The 22,442-nt window shown below is 37.4% G+C and overlaps 1 protein-coding gene across 1 annotated transcript in view; it reads left to right on the top strand.

Annotated features, from left to right (window-relative positions):
• Positions 1 to 22,122, top strand: part of LOC116892786 (zinc finger protein 420-like) — a 52,002-nt gene extending 29,880 nt beyond the window's left edge. Inside the window, 4 exon segments of the mRNA XM_032894659.1 lie at positions 9,846 to 9,901; positions 12,797 to 12,923; positions 19,720 to 21,860; positions 21,862 to 22,122. Coding sequence (XP_032750550.1) covers positions 9,872 to 9,901; positions 12,797 to 12,923; positions 19,720 to 21,860; positions 21,862 to 21,918 — 2,355 coding nt within the window. The 5' untranslated portion in view covers positions 9,846 to 9,871 and the 3' untranslated portion in view covers positions 21,919 to 22,122.
• The last annotated feature ends 320 nt before the right edge of the window (positions 22,123 to 22,442 follow it).

Raw genomic sequence — 22,442 nt, 5'->3', positions numbered from 1 at the left:
TCCTTGGGGTGAGCAAGAGTCCCTGTCAAGAAACTCTGAATCTTTTAACTCTTAAGAGGCCAGCAATAAAGGGATAGAAAGTCATGAATATGCACACACACAAACACACATAGACACAATTGTGTACAAAATTAACTTGTAATTACCACCTGCTTCATAAATTTCACAAGTGCATATGCATACTTATACGCATATACCTATACCTAAGTACATACATACAGACAGACTGACTGAGTGACTGACTGACATAATACACATTTGGTGGATGGAACAGAACCCAAAAGCCATGCTTATTTTTGTCTCAGACTTTTCATAGCTTCTTAGACAAAAATTCTTTATAAAATTACCTCACAGATAAAATGTTACAAAAAAAGGAGTATAGCAAGGTGTTGATAATAAGATCCAAGAAATATTTCATTTTATAAGCTCATTATAAGTTTAAAGCAACAGTTGCATAGGAATTTGCTTTAATCATGGTGCATAACTGTGGCCTCGCCTTTGGACCTGACCTAGAATGAATGGTTGGATTTTTTTGTTTTGTTTTGTTTTGTTTTTTGAGATTTAAACTTATTTATTTTTTAGATTAATTTTTTTATTAGACGTATTTCTTTACTTACATTTCAAATGTTATTCCCCTTCCCAGTTTCCTGTCCTTAAGGCCCCATTCCCTCCCCTCCCCCCATACAGGTATTCCCCCTATACATCCCCCTTATTGCCCCCCCCATATTCCCCTGCACTGGGGGTCCAAACTTGGCAGGACCAAGGACTTCCCCTTCCACTGGTGCCCCAACAAGGCTATTCTCTGCTACATATGCACTTGGAGCCCTGGGTCAGGGCATGTATAATCTTTCGGTAGTAGTTTAGTCCCTAGAAGCTCTGGTTGGTTGGCATTGTTGTTTTTATGGGGTTGCAATCTCCTTTACCTCTTTCAGTATTTCCTCTAATTTCCCCCAAGGGGTTCCTATTCTCAGTTCAGTGGTTTGCTGCTACCATTGACATCTGTATTGGACATGCTCTGGATGTGTCTCTCAGGAGACATCTATATCCAGTCCCTTTCAGCATGCATTTTTTAGCTTCATCAATCTTATCTAGTTTTGGTGACTGTATATATATGGACCACATGTGGGGCAGGCTCTAAATGGCCATTCCTCGAGTTATTTCTCTAAATTTTGCTTCCATATCCCCTCCTATTGATATTTTCCCCCTTTTAAGAAGGAGTGGGAGCATCTGCATTTTGGTCATCCTTCTTGAGCTTACTGTGATCTGTGGATTGCGTCTTGGGTGATTTCAGCTTTTGGGCTAATATCCACTTATCAATGAGTGCATCCCAAATGTGTTTTTTCTGTGATTGAGTTACCTCACTCAGGATGATATTTTCTAGTTCCATCCATTTGCCTATGAATTTCATGAAGTCATTGTTTTTGATAGCTGAGTAGTACTCTATTGTGTAGATGTACCACATTTTTTAATCCATTCCTCTGTTGAAGGGCATCTAGGTTCTTTCCAGCTTCTGGCTATTATAAATAAGGCTGCTATGAACATAGTGGAGCACGTGTCTTTGTTATATGTTGGAGCATCTTTTGGGTATATGCCCAAGAGAGGTATAGGTGGGTCCTTAGGTAGTGTAATGTCCAATTTTCTGAGGAACCTCCAGACTGATTTCCAGAGTTATTGTACCAGTTTGCAATGCCACCAGCAATGGAGGAGTGTGTTCCTCTTTCTCCCCATTCTCGCCAGGATCTGTTATCACCTGAGTTTTTTTATCTTAGCCATTCTGACTGGTGTGATGTAGAATCTCAGGGTTGTTTTGATTTGCATTTCCCTGATGACTAAGGATGTTGAACATTTCTTTAGGTGCCTTTTGGCCATTAGATAATCCTCAGCTGAGAATGTTTTGTTTAGCTCTGTACCCATATTTAATAGGGTTGTTTGGCTCTCTGGAATCTAACTTCTTGAGTTCTTTGTATATATTGGATATTAGCCCTCTATCAGCTCTAGGATTGGTAAAGATCTTTGCCCAATCTGTTGGTTGCCGTTTTGTCCTAATGACAGTGTCCTTTGCCTTACAGAAGATTTGCAGTTTTATGAGGTCCCATTTGTCAATTCTTGATCTTAGAGCATAAGCCATTGGTGTTTTGCTCTAGAAATTTTCCCCAGTGCCCATGTGTTCCAGACTCTGCCCCACTTTTCCTTCTATTAGTTTGAGTGTATCTGGTTTGATGCGGAGGTCCTTGATCCGCTTGAACTTTAGCTTTGTACATGGTGATAAGAATGGATCGATTTGCATTCTTCTACATGCTGACCTACAGTTGAACCAGCACCATTTGCTGAAAATGCTATCTTTCTTTCATTGGATGGTTTTAGCTCCTTTGTCAAAGATCAAGTGACCATAGGTGTGTGGGTTTATTTCTGGGTCTTCAATTCTATTCTACTGATCTATCTGACTGTCTCTGTGCCAATATTGCTCTGTAGTACTGCTTGAAGTCAGGGATAGTGATTCCCCCAGAAGTTATTTTATTGTTGAGTATAGCTTTTGCTATCCTTGGTTTTTTGTTATTCCAAATGAATTTGCAAATTGCTTTTTCTATCTCTATAAAGAATTGAGTAGGAATTTTAATGGGGATTGCATTGAATCTGTAGATTGCTTTTGGCAAAATGGCCATCTTTTACTATATTAATCCTGCCTATCCATGAGCATGGGAGATCTTTCCAACTTCTGAGATCTTCCTCAGTTTCTTTCTTCTGTCTTAATTAGGGTTTGATTGCTATGAAGAGACATCATAACCAAAAGTTCTCTTATAAATGAAAGCAATTAACTGGGATCTAGTCCATTATCATCCTGGTAGATGCATGGCCGCATGCGGGAGGAGGTGCTGAGAGTTCTACATCTTGCTTCAAAGGTAGCCAGGAGGGTGGTCTCTTTGCATCCTATGCTGAGCCTGAGCATAGGTAGCATCAAAACCCACCCCAGAGTGACATACTTCCTTCAGCAAGCAAGCACCCACCAGTTCCAGCAAGGCCACATCTCCTAAGAGTGGCTACTCACCATGGCTTAAGCATTCAAACACACAAGTCTCTAAGGAACAAACCTGTTTAAATTACCACACAAGTAAAAAGTGCTCGCTTTGCCCAGACTTGGGGAACATTCTAGCTTTTGCTCCCCACCCATAAAAATATCCCAGTATCAGCAGGATATGCCCCTGATATACTGCTTGCCTTTTCAAGAGAGTGTCCTTGGACCAAAGAAATAGGTATCCCCAGAGAACTTTATAGATAATGAGTCATTTGAGGAACCAGTACAGGTTTGAGTGAATCAGAAAATATACCTTACGAAGCACCATAGTTATGGCTGTAAATATTAACATTTACTCAACACAGTTTACTCCCCATTTATTGACCATATGACATATGTATACTCTTTGATATGAATACAGCATTCAGAAATGGGTCTTCATATGCTGAGTTATCAGTCTTAAACCTTAGGTCTGAATGAAAACTGAATTCATGACTGCTCCAAAGTTATGGTTGAAGAGAAGGTTTATTGTATATTATGTTAATCCTTAGATTTGCCTTGGAAAAACTAATACTATCATTTGGGTAAGTGTTATTAAATATTAAATCCTGACTAAGAGAGAAACTTCTGCATGTGCTATACGAGTTTATGAAGACTAATTTATTGGCCACCCTACTTTCCCATGCAGGTTTGTTAATTTTCCAAGAACTAAAACTCCCAGCATTCAAGGAAGTTATTCGTTCTTGAGGAGATAGTACTTAACAGGTTAATTTTGGGCTTTACAGTATGAGGGAGAATACAGCAAGAGGCAGCTGCAAGGGTTCGGACTGAACTGAACTATGAGAAGATAGGTAGAGGGATATATGGAGAAAGGAGGGGAGAGGAGAAGGCCAGGAGAGGAACCAGGAGCAAGCACCTAGCCAAAGATGTCTAATTTAATATAGCAGTAAGCACCTCAGCCATTTGTCCTGAGGTTTTTGAGACCTAACAAGGACAAGCCCAGCTTAGTATGCATGCTAAAAGAGAATGATATCAAGCCATGTAATTTTATAGATACAAAATCACTATAAATTGAGCAAAATTAGAAAGCATATTTTGAATAATTAAGATTGCTGACTTACATCAGGAAAAAAATGTATCCTTGGTAGAAGAAAAACACTGTTTCCAAACTGATGTTAGGCTTTTGGCTTTTTTGGGTCTTGGTTTATTTGGTTGATTGGTTGGTTTGTTGGGGTGTTGTTGTTGTTGTTGTTGTTTTCTATGTCATGGTTTATTGACATTGAGTTTGTGACTGTGGACTTCTTGCAGGTTTGGGAATGCCTAAACCCAGCACTCAGAGCTTTTGTTCAGAGACCTCCTTTTGGAGAAGTGCAGCAGTCTGGATTCTATGGGTCAGAACAGGTTTTGTTCAGTGTTCTTCATTCTTCCTCAGGGTTCCTGGGAAAAATAACTCTACATGTGTGTGAACTGTGGTTAAATGAGCCTCAAATATCATAAAAGAAAGTGAAATCTTCAGAGAGAAGGACATTTTTCATGATATTTCCTCTTTCCTTCATGTTTACCATTTTGGAGGTTTTAGCATCTTTCATTTTATTCTGGAAAAGTTCCAGGTGCTTTCTGAAGAATCTTCTTTCCATATGCAGGTTTACCCCTGCTCAGCCAGATCTGCTCACTGGTGAATCAGCTAAGAGCCCTAAGTGGTAAAGACAGAGGAGACTGTAGCAAAAGATGTTAGAAGGATTGAGCAAAGGGTGAGGTGCATCTCAATTGACAGTGTAAAGAGGAAATTGGTTTTGCCAGAGTCTTATTTCACTAATGATTTTGGAAATTTTCACTGAGAATAATTTTTTTTATTAACTTGAGTATTTCTTATATACATTTCGAGTGTTATTCCCTTTCCCGGTTTAAGGGCAAACATCCCCTCCCCCTCCCTTCTTTATGGGTGTTCCCTCCCATCCTCCCCCATTGCCGCCCTCCCCCAACAATCTAGTTCACTGGGGTTCAGTCTTAGCAGGACCCAGGGCTTCCCCTTCCAATGGTGCTCTTACTAGGATATTCATTGCTACCTATGAGGTCAGAGTCCAGGGTCAGTCCATGTATAGTCTTTAGGTAGTGGCTTAGTCCCTGGAAGCTCTGGTTGCTTGGCATTGTTGTACATATGGGGTCTTGAGCCCCTTCAAGCTCTTCCAGTTCTTTCTCTGATTCCTTCAACGGGGGTCCTATTCTCAATTCAGTGGTTTGCTGCTGGCATACGCCTCTGTGTTTGCTGTATTCTGGCTGTGTCTCTCAGGATCGATCTACATCCGGCTCCTGTCGGTCTGCACTTCTTTGCTTCATCCATCTTGTCTAATTGGGTGGCTGTATATGTATGGGCCACATGTGGGGCAGGCTCTGAATGGGTGTTCCTTCAGTCTCTGTTTTAATCTTTGCCTCTCTCTTCCCTGCCAATGGTATTCTTGTTCCCCTTTTAAAGAAGGAGTGAAGCATTCACATTTTGATCATCCGTCTTGAGTTTCATTTGTTCTAGGCATCTAGGGTAATTCAAGCATTTGGGCTAATAGCCACTTATCAATGAGTGCATACCATGTGTGTTTTTCTGTGATTGGGTTACCTCACTCAGGATGATATTTTCCAGTTCCGACCATTTGCCTACAAATTTCATAAAGTCATTGTTTTTGATAGCTGAGTAATATTCCATTGTGTATATGTACCACATTTTCTGTATCCATTCCTCTGTTGAAGGGCATCTGGGTTCTTTCCAGCTTCTGGCTATTATAAATAAGGCTGCGATGAACATAGTGGAGCACGTGTCTTTTTTTATATGTTGGGGCATCTTTTGGGTATATACCCAAGAGAGGTATAGCTGAATCCTCAGGCAGTTCAATGTCCAATTTTCTGAGGAACCTCCAGACTGATTTCCAGAATGGTTGTACCAGTCTGCAATCCCACCAACAATGGAGGAGTGTTCCTCTTTCTCCGCATTCTCGCCAGCATCTGCTGTCACCTGAGGTTTTGATCTTAGCCATTCTCACTGGTGTGAGGTGAAATCTCAGGGTTGTTTTGATTTGCATTTCCCTGATGACTAAAGATGTTGAACATTTCTTTAGGTGTTTCTCAGCCATTCAACATTCCTCAGCTGTGAATTCTTTGTTTAGCTCTGAACCCCATTTTTTAATAGGGTTATTTGTCTCCCTGCGGTCTAACTTCTTGAGTTCTTTGTATATTTTGGATATAAGGCCTCTATCTGTTGTAGGATTGGTAAAGATCTTTTCCCAATCTGTTGGTGTCGTTTTGTCCTAACCACAGTGTCCTTTGCCTTACAGAAGCTTTGCAGTTTTATGAGATCCCATTTGTCGATTCTTGATCTTAGAGCATAAGCCATTGGTGTTTTGTTCAGGAAATTTTTTCCAGTGCCCATGTGTTCCAGATGCTTCCCTAGTTTTTCTTCTATTAGTTTGAGTGTATCTGGTTTGATGTGGAGGTCCTTGATCCACTTGGACTTAAGCTTTGTACAGGGTGATAAGCATGGATCGATCTGCATTCTTCTACATGCTGACCTCCAGTTGAACCAGCACCATTTGCTGAAAATGCTATCTTTTTTCCATTGGATGGTTTTGGCTCCTTTGTCAAAAATCAAGTGCCCATAGGTGTGTGGGTTCATTTCTGTGTCTTCAATTTTGTTCCATTGGTCTATCTGTCTGTCTCTGTACCAATACCATGCAGTTTTTATCACTATTGCTCTGTAATACTGCTTGAGTTCAGGGATAGTGATTCCCCCTGAAGTCCTTTTATTGTTGAGGATAGTTTTAGCTATCCTGGTTTTTTGTTATTCCAGATGAATTTGCAAATTGTTCTGTCTAACTCTTTGAAGAATTGGATTGGTATTTTGATGGGGATTGCATTGAATCTGTAGATCGCTTTTGGTAAAATGGCAGTTTACCACTGAGAATAATATTACATGTGGTAATAATGGATTTCCCTTTATAGAGTTTACAGTGAATAGTCAGTTGTTCTCAGAAATTGATAATTTTCAGTCTCTAAAATCACTGTTACCTATTGAAAACCATGTTACTTTAACCCAGACTGAAAGCAGCACCCAGCTACAGGGGTATGCAGACCATTTGTACATGAAGCCAATGTCAGTAGAGGATTCCTTTCTAGGACCTGTGACGTTTCTTATTGTTGGTTTTGGCCAGGTTTCCAGTGTAACCAATGTATTTTCCCCCCATTGTAACTGGCCTCAGATTGTACCAGAATGCCTTCTGTTACCCACAAAATAGTCTTGCCACTATGACACCATTGGTTTGCCTTGCCTGGCAGATGGGGACTGTAGCCCAAAGAATCTGAATCTAGATAGGATCTGCCCAGTGCCCCATCATTGTCTTACATTGTAGTGTCTTCTCTTTGTCTGTAGTTCTAATTCATATAAGCTCACTCTTTTAGTTTCCACTAAGTGCACAAGGCTTTGTCAGGATTTTAATCTTTGCACAGAACCAGTTCTGCTCTGTTGAATCATTGAATTATATTTAAGTCTCGAATTGTGTTAATTTCTCCATGGTGTGACTAATATCTTTCTATATCCTATTTCAGATTGAGTTGTGTTCAGCTTTGTAAGTCCTCAGGCACACAAATATTGGGAAATCTTTCACAGCCAGAAAAAACCTCTTGCTGCCAATGTGTCTTTGTCACCCCATTTCTGTGTGATTGTCTTTCCTGAGCTGGCACTCATCCAGGCACTCCAAGAAACTGTCCTTGGTGCTCTATGAATTCTGTCTCACCGATCACCTATTTATATCTGCAAAGTAGCAAATTAAAACACAATTAAAGGGCAGAAGATGTGGCTCAACAGTTAAGGACATTTGTTGCTGTTGCAGTTTCCAGGTTCAGTTTTCTGTCACTGCCCAGGGAATTTGCATCCTTCCAGAGCTCATGTTCCAATGTATCTGTTGCTCCTCTTAGGCTGTAGTCTTTGAGTGCATCAAGTGTACAGACATACATGCAGGCAAAAATACACCTCCCAATAAAATTTAAAGAAATAACCCTTACTTTTAAAACAAGACCCTAGAACTAATCTGGATGTTTTCCTTAAGGATTCAAGATAACAGTACAGGAAAGAACATAGACATGTCACTTCCAGTGTGATATGGATCCTATATATGCTGACACCCCATGTCAACACTGGAACAGTTAGGTGATCCCTCTGTGTGATAAAGTTGTTTGTATTTATGGAGTCCAGAGGTAGAGAACGTCTTGTGCCCAATGTAACGTGGCAAAAGAAGTTTCATCATGCTGATATATATATAATTAGATACATACCAGTGACTTTTATGAGGATCCCCGGTAAGTGTGGAAGAGTACAGAGAAGTGCTGTTATCCAGCATCCCATCAACAAAGAAGTCTGCCATGAGAGGAAAGTGAATTGTATTAAATGCCACAGTTTTCTCATTCTAAGATATAACCACAGGCCTCCAGATCTCAAACCTCCTCACTGATCTGTCAGGCATGATGTAGAAAGGACATGTTGGCACTCTTAAATAGTTCATGATCAGCAAACTGGATTAGGCATCTGCGTAGTAAAAGAAATTCAATTATTTGCTGCATCTTAATTTTCTCCTAAGTCACATCCAGCAAACTCTTCTATACTGTTCATATATCAAATGCATTGAAACCAAACACATTGAACGACATAATCATTGTCACACTCCAGTGCTGTGGTTTGCAGTTGAGTTTCAAAGATCCTGAAGGTCATACATACACTCTGATGAAAGTTGGCTGGATGTGCTGTAGTCCCTGGGAGGTTTTAAGTTTGCTGCAATTTCATTTTCATGTCTTCACTGCCGTCAAGTTATGTGTTGTTCTTGTGACTTCCACTGACCTTCTCATGGAACACCATTCAGAGAAGACAGATCCTATTTCTCTTGCTGATAATTAGCTACTTCACCTGTTGTTTTCAACCTGTGTGTTGAGATTCTGTGGAGGTAAATTGACCCTTGCTAAAGCCATCATGAAATGAATATTCTTATGGTCTCAGGAACTAATACTCCACTCTCTGCTCTCATGCAGATACATACATTTAAGAGTACCTATAACTGTGTTAAAAAGTCAACAACATTTGAAAGACGGAGAATCACACTGGCTTAAACAGCACATGAACACTTGTCCATTTAAAGACATGTGTGGCCTGAATGGTAATATTCTATCAATACATTGATGTGGATTTTACATGATCAATATTCTCAACCAAAGATGTGCATGTGACAAAGAAAACAGATCCACATTGATTGGATGAATAAATTAGAAAGATACATTTTATCTTGGTATGACTGCAAACCCTTTGTAGTTGATGATTAAAATTGCTGTAACTAGATCTTATGACAATTATTTTTTGAAAAAAATTATGGTATTTGGCAGATAAAAGATCTATTTCTATTCCAAGACAACAGTGCACACATGTAAAATCAATGTACTCTATCTGCAAGGTAGAATGAAATGTAATGTGAAGGAAAAATCAGATACTCTTCCCTGGTTTGTTGGTTAATGTATCCTAGGTGCCCAGTAGGCATTTGGCTATGACTCTAGTTCCTGGAAGATAAGTTCCCAGTAATAATCCTAAGTAATTGTGTTTTGCACCAGATGTTCTGTATTAGCCTGGTGGCAGCTGAGGTCAGAAAAAAGCCTCACATTATAGTTAAGCTTTCTATTATCATTTTGGTTCCTATGTCTGTGCTTGCCATTATTCATGGCAGAGTTGCATTAATTTTAGCTTTGTATTTTTGACATTTTTATATGAAGTTTTAAGAAGAAAGAATTCCTGTGTTTGTTCCTGAGACAGAAACTTGGAGAAGAGCAATAAGAAGAATGAATCCTGCTTTGGTAAATGATCCCCAGGTCAGTGTCCTGTCCTTCTTTCTCTAAAAGTTGTTTTTATTATGAAACCCATTCAAAAGTTTCATTCTCTACATCTGGTAATATTATCTAAAGTGTATTTTCTATGTTTTTTTCCTGATAGTCAATAATGACTTTAGAACTTTCACTTATATACTGCAGCAGTTTCCCATTATATTTAAACTGGATTTTATACTGTGAGGACATAAATTTCCATGGACTTGATACCTGGGATTCTGAAAATTATCTATTCTAAATGATTCTCAAAGAATATATTTACAGGCAATTTCTACATAGGATACACTTGTATCCTTGCATGTTAGTGGGGAAGATATGTCTCTTGTGCCACATAAATTGCTTTTCAGGAGTGGTCATGTTTCCTGAAACAGGTTTGTGAATGCTGATCTGCAAATATATGGACATCATTAAACAATATATAAAAAAGAATTTTTGGAAGAGTAGAATGATAAGCAACTCTGTCTTTAATTCTAATAGTAAACATTTCAACTTCCTAGTGACACAGGTGATATTTCGAAAGAATATGTTGCTTGCTCTTTCATAAGATTGATTTGTCAGTGAGGTAAAGAAGGTTGCAGTATTATGATGTCTTTCTTTGTGATTTTTTTTTTGTTGTTACAAAGTAATCATGGTTGGGTTGACACTAGAAATCTGTTTGACGTAGGAGAGGTTCTGCTCAATGTTTAATGGTAAATATTTAATACACAGATGAGTATTTTCTCTATTATCTTTGTTTCATTTTTCATATTTGGCATAAGCACTACTGTCTCCAACTTTATAATACATCATGTGAACTATATTAGTAAGGAATTTCTAGAGAGTATTGACTTGGTGCTGTGCATAAGCCATCAATTTTCAAGCATAAACCTAGGTTCTTCTTAATTCTCTTAATTTCTTTAAGAGGAAGAATACTCCATCCACTCGTGTTTTTCCCCTTGTGGAATCTACGTATTATGTAGAGGAAAATTCTTAGCAATGTAATGATGTTTCTATTTTTCTTTACAATAATACTTTATTTAAGTATAAGTGTTGATCTGCAGTTTTTCATGTACACTGCATGATGCATTATACCCCTAGATCCCTGTATTCAGCACCAAACCTTTGAAACTAAAGTCAAGAATTGTAGTGGCTTGCAATATATGTAGAGAGAATTGAATCAGGTTTCTACGGAGAAACATCAAGTGCCTTTGCCTCCTAGTCTTTTCTCCAGGCTGTAGGTTTACATTCTGATGCACATTTGTCACAGAATCACTATATAACCTTCTATGTTCGAGTTTTAGAAAAGCAAAGGAAGAATTATAGTTAATATTTATCTGTGTAATTTACAATCCTGCTATACAAATGAGATCAAATACTGAAGAAAAAATAAAGTTGAATTGTAAGATACTAATTTCAATTCAATCTCCTGAGCAGAACAATGTATTCAAAATTCATAAAAGATTCTCAATTTAAAACTTGATTTGATCAAAGATAACATCATCTGCACCTATTGCCATATACACCATTTATTTCCAGATGCATAGCTAATAATTCTGTTGTAATAGATCATACAGAAGTTATAAAATTATTATCTATATTTTTATGTCAATGTTTAGAAAACTGAATGATTTTAATGTTGCCTAATGCTGGTTTTTCTACTTACTTTGTGGTTGTGATGTAGTCTCATAAAATAAATTCACAAATAGTTAATTCTATGTGTTGTTTAGAGTATTTGATAAGTAAACTGATGTTACATTCCTGTTTAAAAAAAAATCTCTGACTTTTAATTCACCAGAAATTCTGCATTCCATATACTGTCTGTTTGTTCTAGAAAGGTTGCAGTATTGTACCTAAGCCTCAAGATGCCAAAAGAGTATTTTAGAATAGAGTCAGGTTAAACCCGCCTGAAGACAGTATTGTTCTAGTGTCCATATTTGACCAAAGTTGACCCTGGGAGAATTTGGAAACATAATTCTGCTCACCATAACTTTACCATTAATGACATTGGTACCTGCTGTTTGATGTTAGCACATATTTCATAAAGGTACATTCCTGCATCTAGACCTCAAATGTGTTTGTAATATTCCCTAAACATTTGCTGATTGTATGACTATTATGCCCTCCTGTTTTCAGTGAGATAGAAAAATACAGTAAAGCCTATGAGTATTTTAGAAAGTATCTTTTATTAAAAATAAATTAGAATTTAATTTCTTGTATTTCAGTATATTTGTCTGAATGTGTGCATGTATGCTATGATGGCCTCTACCCTGTAGAGTTCAGAAGAGAGGACTGGATCACATGGAGCTAGATTTAAAATCTGTTGCTTAGTGCCATGAGGATGTTTGGAACCAAACAACATTTTAAACAAATTTAAAAGACATTATAAGGTCTGGAGAGATGGCTGCACAGGTAAGAGCACTGACTGCTCTTCCAGAGGTCCTGAGTTCAATTCCTAGCAACTCCATGGTGGCTCACAACCATCTGTAATATGTGTAATGTCCTTTACTGGTATGTCTAAAGAGAGTGACAATATACTCATATTAATAAGATAAATAAATCTTTTTTAAAAAAAGACATTATAGAATCCAAACTAAAAACAAATTTTTCAAATTTTGGCAAAATCTTTATCTGCTACTCAGGTCTGAGGAATCATCAGAAAATTCATGAAGGAGAGAGACCTTGTGAATGTAAACACTAATAAGTGATTGCATGCATTGTCCATGGAAGAGTAGCAATGCTTAACTTCTGACACATCTCTGCAGGACTTATAGAAACCTTTTGTTCTTAAATGTTTGCTGTGTCTCACCTATATCACAAAATATCTCTTGTTCTTTAGATTTTTTTTTCCTATAAAAGCATTATTGTCCAGCACCGCATGGTAAATATGTAATTTTATTATAGGATCTGTTAACATTCAAGGATGTGTCTGTGGACTTCTCACAGCAGGAATGGGAATGTCTTGACCATGCTCAGAGGACATTGTACATGGACGTGATGTTGGAGAATTACAACAATCTACTTTTTGTAGGTAAGAATACTCTTCCTGTAGAATTCCACATTCATCCTTTGAATGTACCTAATTTGTGAAAATATAAACTGTAAAATATCTAGAGATTCCTAGAATAAGGGAAGTTAAACTTAGCAACATAATTTTTTCATGGTATTTCCTTTACATAGCTCTACATTCTCTGGAAGAGTGACCAGTGCTATGTTCTGTGTAATCCCTTATCTAGCTTTTAATCAAAACTTCAAATTTCAAAGATATTGAATGTTCAGTAATGGAAATAATATTATTGTATACATAATAATGGAAATATTTTAAATTTACTATTGCATTGAACTTCATTTATTTAAGGTTTTTCTAATTTATATTTTAAGATTTTTATTCACTTTACATCCCGATCGCAAACTTCCCCTCTCCTCCCATCGTCCCCCTCATACAGTACCATATTCTCTGAGAAGGGGGAGGTGCCCCCCTGGTTACCAACCCACCCTGAAACAACAAATCACTAAGAATGACACATCCTCTCCAGACAGGGTAGCAGTTAGGGGAAACAGGATCCTCATGCAGATGACAAAGTCAATGTCAACACTCCTTCCAGTTGTCCAGGTGCCCAACATGAAGATGGAGCTTCATATCTGCTATATATGTAGGGGAAAGGGCACACTGCCCAGCCTGCATATGCTCATTTTTCATCTCTGAGAACCCCCAAGGTTCGATGGTAGTTGACTTTGTTGATATACTTGTCAACTTCCACGTCCCTCAATCCTTCCCCCAAATCTCCACAATACTCCCTTAGTTCTGTGTAATATTTGGCTGTGGTTCTTTGCCTAGTTTCCATCAGCTGCTAGGTCGAAGCCTCTCAGAGAACACTTATGGTAGCCTCCTGTGTGCAAGCATGACATCGTGTTATTAATAGTGTTAGGGATTACTTCTTGCCCATGGGATGGGTTTTACCTTGGGTCAGCTACTGGTTGGCCATTCTCTCAGACTCTGCTCCATCTTTGTCCCTACACTTCTTGTAGGCAGGACAGATTTTGAGTCAAAGGTTTTGTGGGTCTGATAGTGTTTTTATCCTTCCACTGAGAGACCGGCCTGGATATTAGTCATCTGTCAGATGTCGGGTTGGTGAAGATCATTTCCCATTCTGCATGCTGCCATTTTGTCCTATTGACAGTGTCATTTCGCCTTACAAAAGTGTGTTCCATGAGGTCCAGTTTAATAATTGTTGATCTTAGTGCCTGATCTGTGAGTATTCTGTTCAGGAAGTTGCTCTTCAGGAAGTTGCCTCCTGTTCAAATGAGTTCAAGGCTATTCTCCACTTTCCTTTCAATTAATTAGATTAAGTGTATCCAATTTTATGTTGAGGTCTTTGATCCACTTGTACTTGAGTTTTGTGAAGGGTGATAAATTTGTATGTACTTGCATTTTTCTACAAACAGACATCAGCACTGTCTGTTGAAACTGCCTTTTCCCCATCATATGATTTTGGCCTCCTTGTTATACATACATACATACATACATACATACATACATACATACATACATACCAAGCATCTGTAGATGTATTGGTTGAATTCTCAGTTTTCAATTCAATTTTGTTAATCAGCCTGTTTGTTTGTATACTAATACAATGAACTTGTTTGTTATTATTATTGCTCTGTAGTGTAGCTTGATGGGGATACCAGGGATGGTGATACCTCTCGTGTTCTTTTGTTATACATGATTGTTTTAGCTATCCTGGTTGTTTTGTTTTTCTATATGAAGGTCAGAATTGTTTTCCAAGGTCTATAAAGAATTGTATTAGAATTTTGATGGGAATTGCATTGAATCTATAGATTGCTCTTGGTAAGATAGCCATTTTTACTGTGTTAATCTTATACCAATCCATGGGTATTGAAGATCTTACATCTTCTGATATCTTCCTCAATGTATGTCTTCAGAGACTTGAAGTTCCTAACATACAGGTCACTTGGTTAGAGTTAACACCAATATATTTTATATTATTCGTGACTATTTTAACGTATGTGGTTTCCCTGATTGCTTTCTCAGTCTACTTATAGTTTATATAAAGGAGGGCCACTAATTTCTTTGATTTAGGTTTGTGTGCAGCCATTTTGCTGAAGGTGTTTATAAGCTGTAGAAGTTCTCTGGAAGATTTGGGGGGGGGGGCTTGAGTATGCTATCATATCATCTGCAAATAGCAATACTTTGACTTCTTCTTTTCCAAATATGTATTTCCTCAATCTTCTTTAGTTGTCTTACTACAATAACTAAAACTTCAAGTACATATTGAATAGATAGGGAACGAATGGACTGCTTTGTCTTCTCCCTGGAATTAGTAGGATTGCATTAAGTTTCTCTCCATTTAATTAGATATTTGTTATTAGTTTGCCTTTATTGTGTTTATGTATATGCCTTGTATCCCTTATCTCTCCAAGCCTTTTAACATGAGGGGATGTTGGATTTTCTCAAAGGCTCTTTCAGCACGTAGTTATGATCATGTGATTTTTTTTCTTATATTCATGGATTTACATATATTGAAGCACGTCTCTATCCCTGGGATTAAGCCTACTTGATCATGATTGATGATGTTTTCAATGTGTTCTTGGATTTGATTTGCAAGTATTTTATTGAGCATTTTTGCATCAGTATTCATAAGGAAAATAAGTCTGAAATTCTCTTTTTTGAGTCTATCTGTGCTTTAGGTATCAAGATAACTGTGGCCTCATAGAATCAGTTTGGCACTGTTTCTTCTGTATTTTTTTATGGAATAGTTTGAGGGGTGTTGAGACTTCTTTAAAAGTATGGTAGACTGACACGTAAGATATGCTGTCTTTTTTACACTGGATGGTTTTGACTTCTTTGTCAAAGATTAGCTGACCATAACTCTGTGGATTTAATTCTGGGTCTTCAATTCTATTATATTGATCTACCTGTTTGTTCCTGTACAAATACTATGCGGTTGTTTATCTTTCTCTGTAGTAGAGCTTGAGGTCAGGGATTGTAATTCCTCCAGAAGTTCTCTTATTGTTGAGAAGTTTTTGCTATCCTGGGTTTTTTTTTTTTTTTCCAAATGAGTTTGAGAATTGCGCTTTCTATCACTGTGAAGAATTGAGTTGGAATTTTGTTGGGGATTGAATTGAATCCGTAGATTGCTTTTGGTAAGATAGCCATTTTTTACTGTGTTAATCCTGTCGATCCTTGAGTGTGGGAGATCTTTCCATATTCTGAGGTCTTCTTCAAGTGTTTGCTGACAGGAGCCTGATATAGCTGTCTCCTGAAGCTCTGCCAGAGCCCGACTAATACAGATGCGGATGCTTGTAGCCAACCATCACACTGAGCACAGGGACATGAATGGAAGAGTGAGAGGAAGGACTGAAGGAGCTGAAGGGGTCTGCAACCCCATGGGAAGAACAACGGACCCCTCAGAGCTCCCAAGGACTCAAGCACTAACCAGGGAGAACACATGGGGGGGGACCTATGGCTCCAGCTGTATATGAAATAGAGGATTGTTTTATCTGGTATCAATGGGATGGGATGATGCTCCAGCATAGAGGAATGATAGGGTGGTGAGACAGGAGGGATTGGCTTGGGAGCACCCTCATAGAAGAAGGTTGACATAGTGGGATAGGTGTTTGCAGGGATCGGGGGAACGAGAAGGGGGTAACATTTGAAATATACATAAATAAAATAACCAATTAAAAAATTATAAAAAGTCTGGTAGTATTCTGAGCTATAACCATCAGGCCCTAGTCTTTTTTCAGGGGGAGACTGTTAATGACTGCTTTTATTTTCTTATGGGTTATATGACTGTTTAAGTTGTTTTCTTGATCTTGGTTTAACTTTAGAAAATTAAATCTATCCAGAAAATAGTCCATTCCCTTTAGATTTTTCCAAATTCTCCAATTTCCAATTTTTCTAATTTTACAGGCTTTTGAAGTAAGACCTAATGATTCTTTTAATTTCCTCAGTGTTTGTTGTTAGGTTCCCTTTTTCATTTCTGATTGTGTTAATTTGAATATTCTGTCTGCCATTAGTTAGTTTAGCTAAGGGTTTGTCTTGATAGTCTCAAAGAACCAGTTCTTGATTTCACTAATACTTTCTATTGTTTCCTTTATTTCTACTTTATTGGTTTCAGTCCTGAGTTTGATTGTTTACTACCTTCTACTCTTCTTGGATATGTTTGGTTCTTTTTGTTCTAGAGCTTTTAGATGTGCTATTAAGTTGCGAGTATGAGATCTCTCCAATTTTTTAATGAAGGAGCTAATGAATTGTCGTGTTAACACTGCATTCATTGTATCCCATAACTCTGGGTATGCTGTGCTTTTATTTTCATTGAAATCTAGAAAGTCTTTCATTTCTTTTTTGAATTAATGATCATTGAGTAAAGAATTGTTTGGTTTTCTTGAGTTGGTAGGCTTTCTATTGGAGAAATGCAGTTTTAATCCATGATATTCCAATAAGATGCAAGGGGTTATTTCAATTTTCTTGTATCTGCTTATGCTTGTGTTATGGCTGAATATATGCTCAATTTTGGACAAGGTTCTATGAGGTGCTGAGAAATTATATTCTCTTGTGTTTAGGTGAAATGTTTTATACCTATGTTAAATCAATTTCATTTGTAACATGTTTTATTCATTACTTTTCTGTTTAGTTTCTGTTTCAGTGACCTTTCCATTGGTGAGACTGAGGTGTTGAAATCTCCCAATATTGATCTGTGGGATCTGATATGCAATTTAAGCTTTAGTAATGTCTCTTTCATGAATATGGGTGCCCTTGCATTTGGGTCATAGATGTTCTAAATTGAGATGTCATCTTAGTAGCTTTTCCCTTTGATCAGTATGAAGTGTAGTTCTCCATCTCTTTTCATTACTTTTATGAAGTTATATTTTATTAAATATTAGAATGGCAACTCTGGCTTGTTTTGTGGGGCTTGAAAAACCTTTTCCAGTCCTGTTGCTGAAGTGTGTTTCTTGTTTGCAGCAGAATGATGGCTCCAGTTTTCATATCCATTGTGTTAGCCTTGTCTTTTTATTGGGGAAGTGATTACCATTGATGTGGAGAGATACTAATGACCAGTGAATGTTAATTTCTGTTATTTTGATGTAGATGGTAGTAGTGTCTGTACATCTTGAGTGTAGTTACCCTCTGTATGTGGGAGTTTTCCTTTTAGTACCCTCTATACAGCTGGATTATTAGAAAGACATATTTTAAATTTTCTTTTTCTTCTATTCCTTACTTTATAGGTTTGGTCCTTTCATAGTATCTTGGATGTTTTGTGTCATAATACTTTTATATTTATTGTTCTCTTTGACCGACGAATCAATTTCTTCTATTATATCTTCTGTACCTGAGATTCTCTCTTCCATTTTTTATATGCTTGTGTAATTAGTTCCTATTCCTATTCTCTTTCTTAGGTTTTCTGTCTCCTGGATTCTTCATATGGTGTTTCCTCTATTGCTTCTTTTGTCATTGTCAGCTCTTAAACAGTTTTATTCATTACTTTTATCATTTTATTGTATTTTCCTGTATTTCTTTGTATTTATTCATTTCTTCCCAGAAACAAATTGGATTTTTCTGAATTTCTTGGAAGGATTTATTCATTTCCTCTTCTGAATCCTCTGTTTTCTTTATAAGATCGGATTTCAGGTCATTTTCTTGCACTTCAGGTATGTTAGAATATCCAGAGATAGCTCTAGTGTTGTAGGTGGGTTCTGGTGGTACCATATAACCCCAACTCTTGTTGAATATGTTCTTACACTAGCTTTTCACCATCTTATTGTCCTTGGTGATGGCAGGCCTGGTAGGCCCTGATTGCAGCAGAATCTGGAACTGCAGATAGAGTTCTTAGTCCCAGGTGGCAACACACCTTTAGGAATGCAGACAAAACTGGTAATCCCACATGACAGCAGGCCATCTTGGGTTGGAGACACTGGTGTCACAGATGGTAGCAGACCTTCAGGGATGCAGACAGATCTTGTTGTCCATGATGGTTGCAGGCCTCTGGGGTTGTAGATAGAGGTGTGGACTGGAGCATCAAACATAGTGGAGGTGGGGAGGTTCTCACTACTGCTGGGCTTACTGGGGATCACAGTAGGCGAAGACTCGGGACGTGGGGATCTCACCTGGTTGTACCAGGTGACATGAGGCCTCCAGAGATGCGAGCAGAGCTGTGGCTGAGGCAATGGAGGGCAGGGAAGGGACAGGACAGGACTCAGTGCTGCTGGTCCCTGATGGCTGCTGCCCTCTAAGATTCCTATTGATGGTTTTGTCAAATGCAGATTTTAAATAGAGAAAGAACTGTTGGTTAGGATAATTTAGTTTTTGCTAATGTATTTACCTTTTCCATATGTTTGTATGTTTAGTACTGGTATAGAATATTCTTTATCCCAATACTTTAAATCCAGAAGCAAGGATATAGGGTGAATACCATGATCATGTGAGTTATATAGTATATTCTTAAGCGACCAAAGCTATACTCTCTCTTAAAACATAAACAAGTAGTGAAACCGTGCTTATATGATCCAACGAAAAGCTCCTTTCTCAATGTTTTTTACTACATGATCATTTATTTGTCATATCTTCTATAAGGTACCATGTTTAAATAAGAATTATCATTTCCATTCATTTGCTATAGATCAGATATGAGCTTCTTCTGAGCATCCAGTTAATGATTTTGAAAACCAAAAGAACTCTGTTGAGAGCTTTATCTTGAGAGTTGCTAATACATCTTTCTTAGAAAATGTATAAGAAACATCCATTATTGAATCTCTTACTCATGCATTAATCACTGTCATCCTTAATTGCACTTTTTTTTCAGAGAATAATCGTGTATGTATCAAACATCATGAAGTCTTGGATCGAGAAACAAAGTACAGTGCCTCCGAGCATGTGAATATTGAAGAGAAGTCTAATAAATTGAATGAATGTGGCAGAATGATTGATGAGTCCTCGAAAAGTACACCTTGTCAAACTAACGACAGAGATACCTCCATTGAATCATCAAACAGACATGAAACTGAGAATGCCAGAGAACCATGCAAATATAAAGATTGTGTGAACAGCTTAAACTTGTGTTCCATCACTAGTCAAAATCAAACAGTGCACATAGGAATGAGAGAACACAACAAAGCACAGTATGATAAAGTTTTTCTCTCTAACTATAAAATTGTGCAAAAAGGAATCAATAGTGGAATGAAATCACACAAGTGCAGGAAGTCTGGAAAATTCTTCAAGGTGCACTCAAGCCTGAGTAGGCATCAGAGAGCTCATAGTAGAGAGAAGCACTATAAATGTACAAAGTGTAGTAAATCCTTTCTGCATTTGTCACACCTCAAACTGCATTACAAAATCCATTATGGAGGATATCCCTACAAATGTACAGAATGTGGTAAGTGCTTTTATCATGTATCAGACTTTGAAAGGCATAACAGAATCCACACTGAAGAGAATACTTACAAATGTAGTTTTTGTGGCAAATCCTTTATCTACTGCTCAGAATTTAGAAAACATCAGAAAATTCATGAAGGAGAGATGCTTTCTGAATGTAACCAAGATGCTAGGTCAATCTGTACATTTTCCTACCGTGAATACCATTACAGGGCTGGTATAAGAGAAAAATGTTTCAGATGTAAAGAATGTGGCAAAACCCTTTCCACATCCTCAGGACTTAAAATACATCATAGAATTCATACAGGAGAGAAACCTTACAAATGTACTGAATGTGACAAATCCTTTACCCAGAAAAGCAATCTTAGAATGCATCAGAAAATTCACACAGGAGAGAATACTTTCAAATGCAGTGATTGTAACAAATGCTTTACCCAAAAATGCCTTCTTAGAATTCACCAGAGAACTCATTCAGGAGAGAAACCTTACAAATGTAATGAATGTGACAAAGCCTTTGCTGGTAGCTCATATCTTAGAAGTCATCAGAGAATTCATTCAGGAAAGAAACCCTACAAATGTAGTGAATGTGAAAAATCCTTTAACCGGAAGGACCATCTCCGAATTCATCAGAGAGTTCATACAGGAGAGAAACCATATAAATGTAGTGAATGCGACAAATGCTTTACCCAGAAAGGCAGTGTTAGAATTCATCAGAGAATTCATACAGGAGAGAAACCTTACAAATGTAGTAAATGTGATAAATCTTTTACCAAGAAAGATGGTCTTGTAATTCATCAGATCATTCATACAGGAGAAGAACCTTATAAATGCAGTGAATGTGACAAATCCTTTAACCGGAAAGACCATCTTAGAACTCATCAGAGATTTCATACAGGAGAAAGAATTTACAAATGTAGTGAATGTGATGAATACTTTACCCAGAAAAGCAGCCTGAGAATTCATCAGAAAATTCATACAGGAGACAAGACTTACAAATGTAGTGTTTGTGGCAAATCCTTTAACCGGAGAAACCATCTTAGAACTCATGAGAGAATTCATGCAGGAGAGATGCCTTATGATTGTAGGGAATTTGAAAATTCCTTTACCCACAATGGCTCTCTTAGAATTCATCAGAGACTTCACTCAAGAAAGAAAGTTTACAAATGCAGTGAATGTGACAAATCCTTTACTAGCAGCTCATATGTTAGAATACATCAAAGAATTCATTCAGGAGAGAAACCTTACAAATGTAGTGAATGTAACAAATGCTTCACTAGTGGCTCATATCTTAGAATGCATCAAAGAATTCATACAGGAGACAAACCTTACAAATGTGGTGAATGTGATAAATGTTTTACCCAGAAATGCAGTCTGAGAATTCACCAGAGAAGTCATACAGGAGAAAAACCTTACAAATGTGGTAATTGCGAGAGGTCCTTTACCAGTGGCTCATATCTTAGAATACATCAGAGAATTCATAAAGGAGAGAAACCTTACAAATGTAGTGAATGTGACAAATCTTTTACCCAGAAAGGCTATCTTAGAATTCATCAGAGAATTCATAAAGGAGAAAAACCTTACAAAGGTAATAAATGTGAAAAATCCTTTACCCAGAAACGCTGACTTGTGAAACTCATCAGAGAATTCATATAGGAGAGAAACCTTAAATGCAGGGAATGTAGCAAATCCCTTGACAGGAGGAAAAACTGTATTAGAACTTATTAGAAATTTCATACAAGAAATAAATAAATGTATAGAATTTGATAAATTGTTTAACCAGAAAAGCTATCTTAGAATACATCAGAGACTTCATTCAAGAAACTTTATAAATGCAGTGAATCCTCATCAGAGAAAACAAGAGAGAAATGTTACACGTTTAGTGAATATACAAATCCTTAACTATTGACACATCTCTAAGAATGCACCAAAGAATCCAGACAGGAGAGAAACTTTACAGATGGAATTTATGAGAAGTCTTTACACATATCTCATGTCTTAGAAAACATCTGAAAATTCATAGTGGGAGAAGGTCTCTCTATGAAGTCATGTTCTTTATGAAATTTGAGCATCCAACTAGAGAAATATGATGGTCATAAACTTGTGAAAACCTTGGGTAATGTTCACATCTAAGAATATGTCAAGAGTTTATGCTAA

The sequence above is a fragment of the Rattus rattus genome, chromosome 2 (genome assembly GCF_011064425.1).
Source record: "Rattus rattus isolate New Zealand chromosome 2, Rrattus_CSIRO_v1, whole genome shotgun sequence".
NCBI lineage: Eukaryota > Metazoa > Chordata > Mammalia > Rodentia > Muridae > Rattus > Rattus rattus.
The sequence above is the reverse complement of the archived record's forward strand: the minus strand, read 5'-3'. Positions and strand labels throughout refer to the sequence as shown.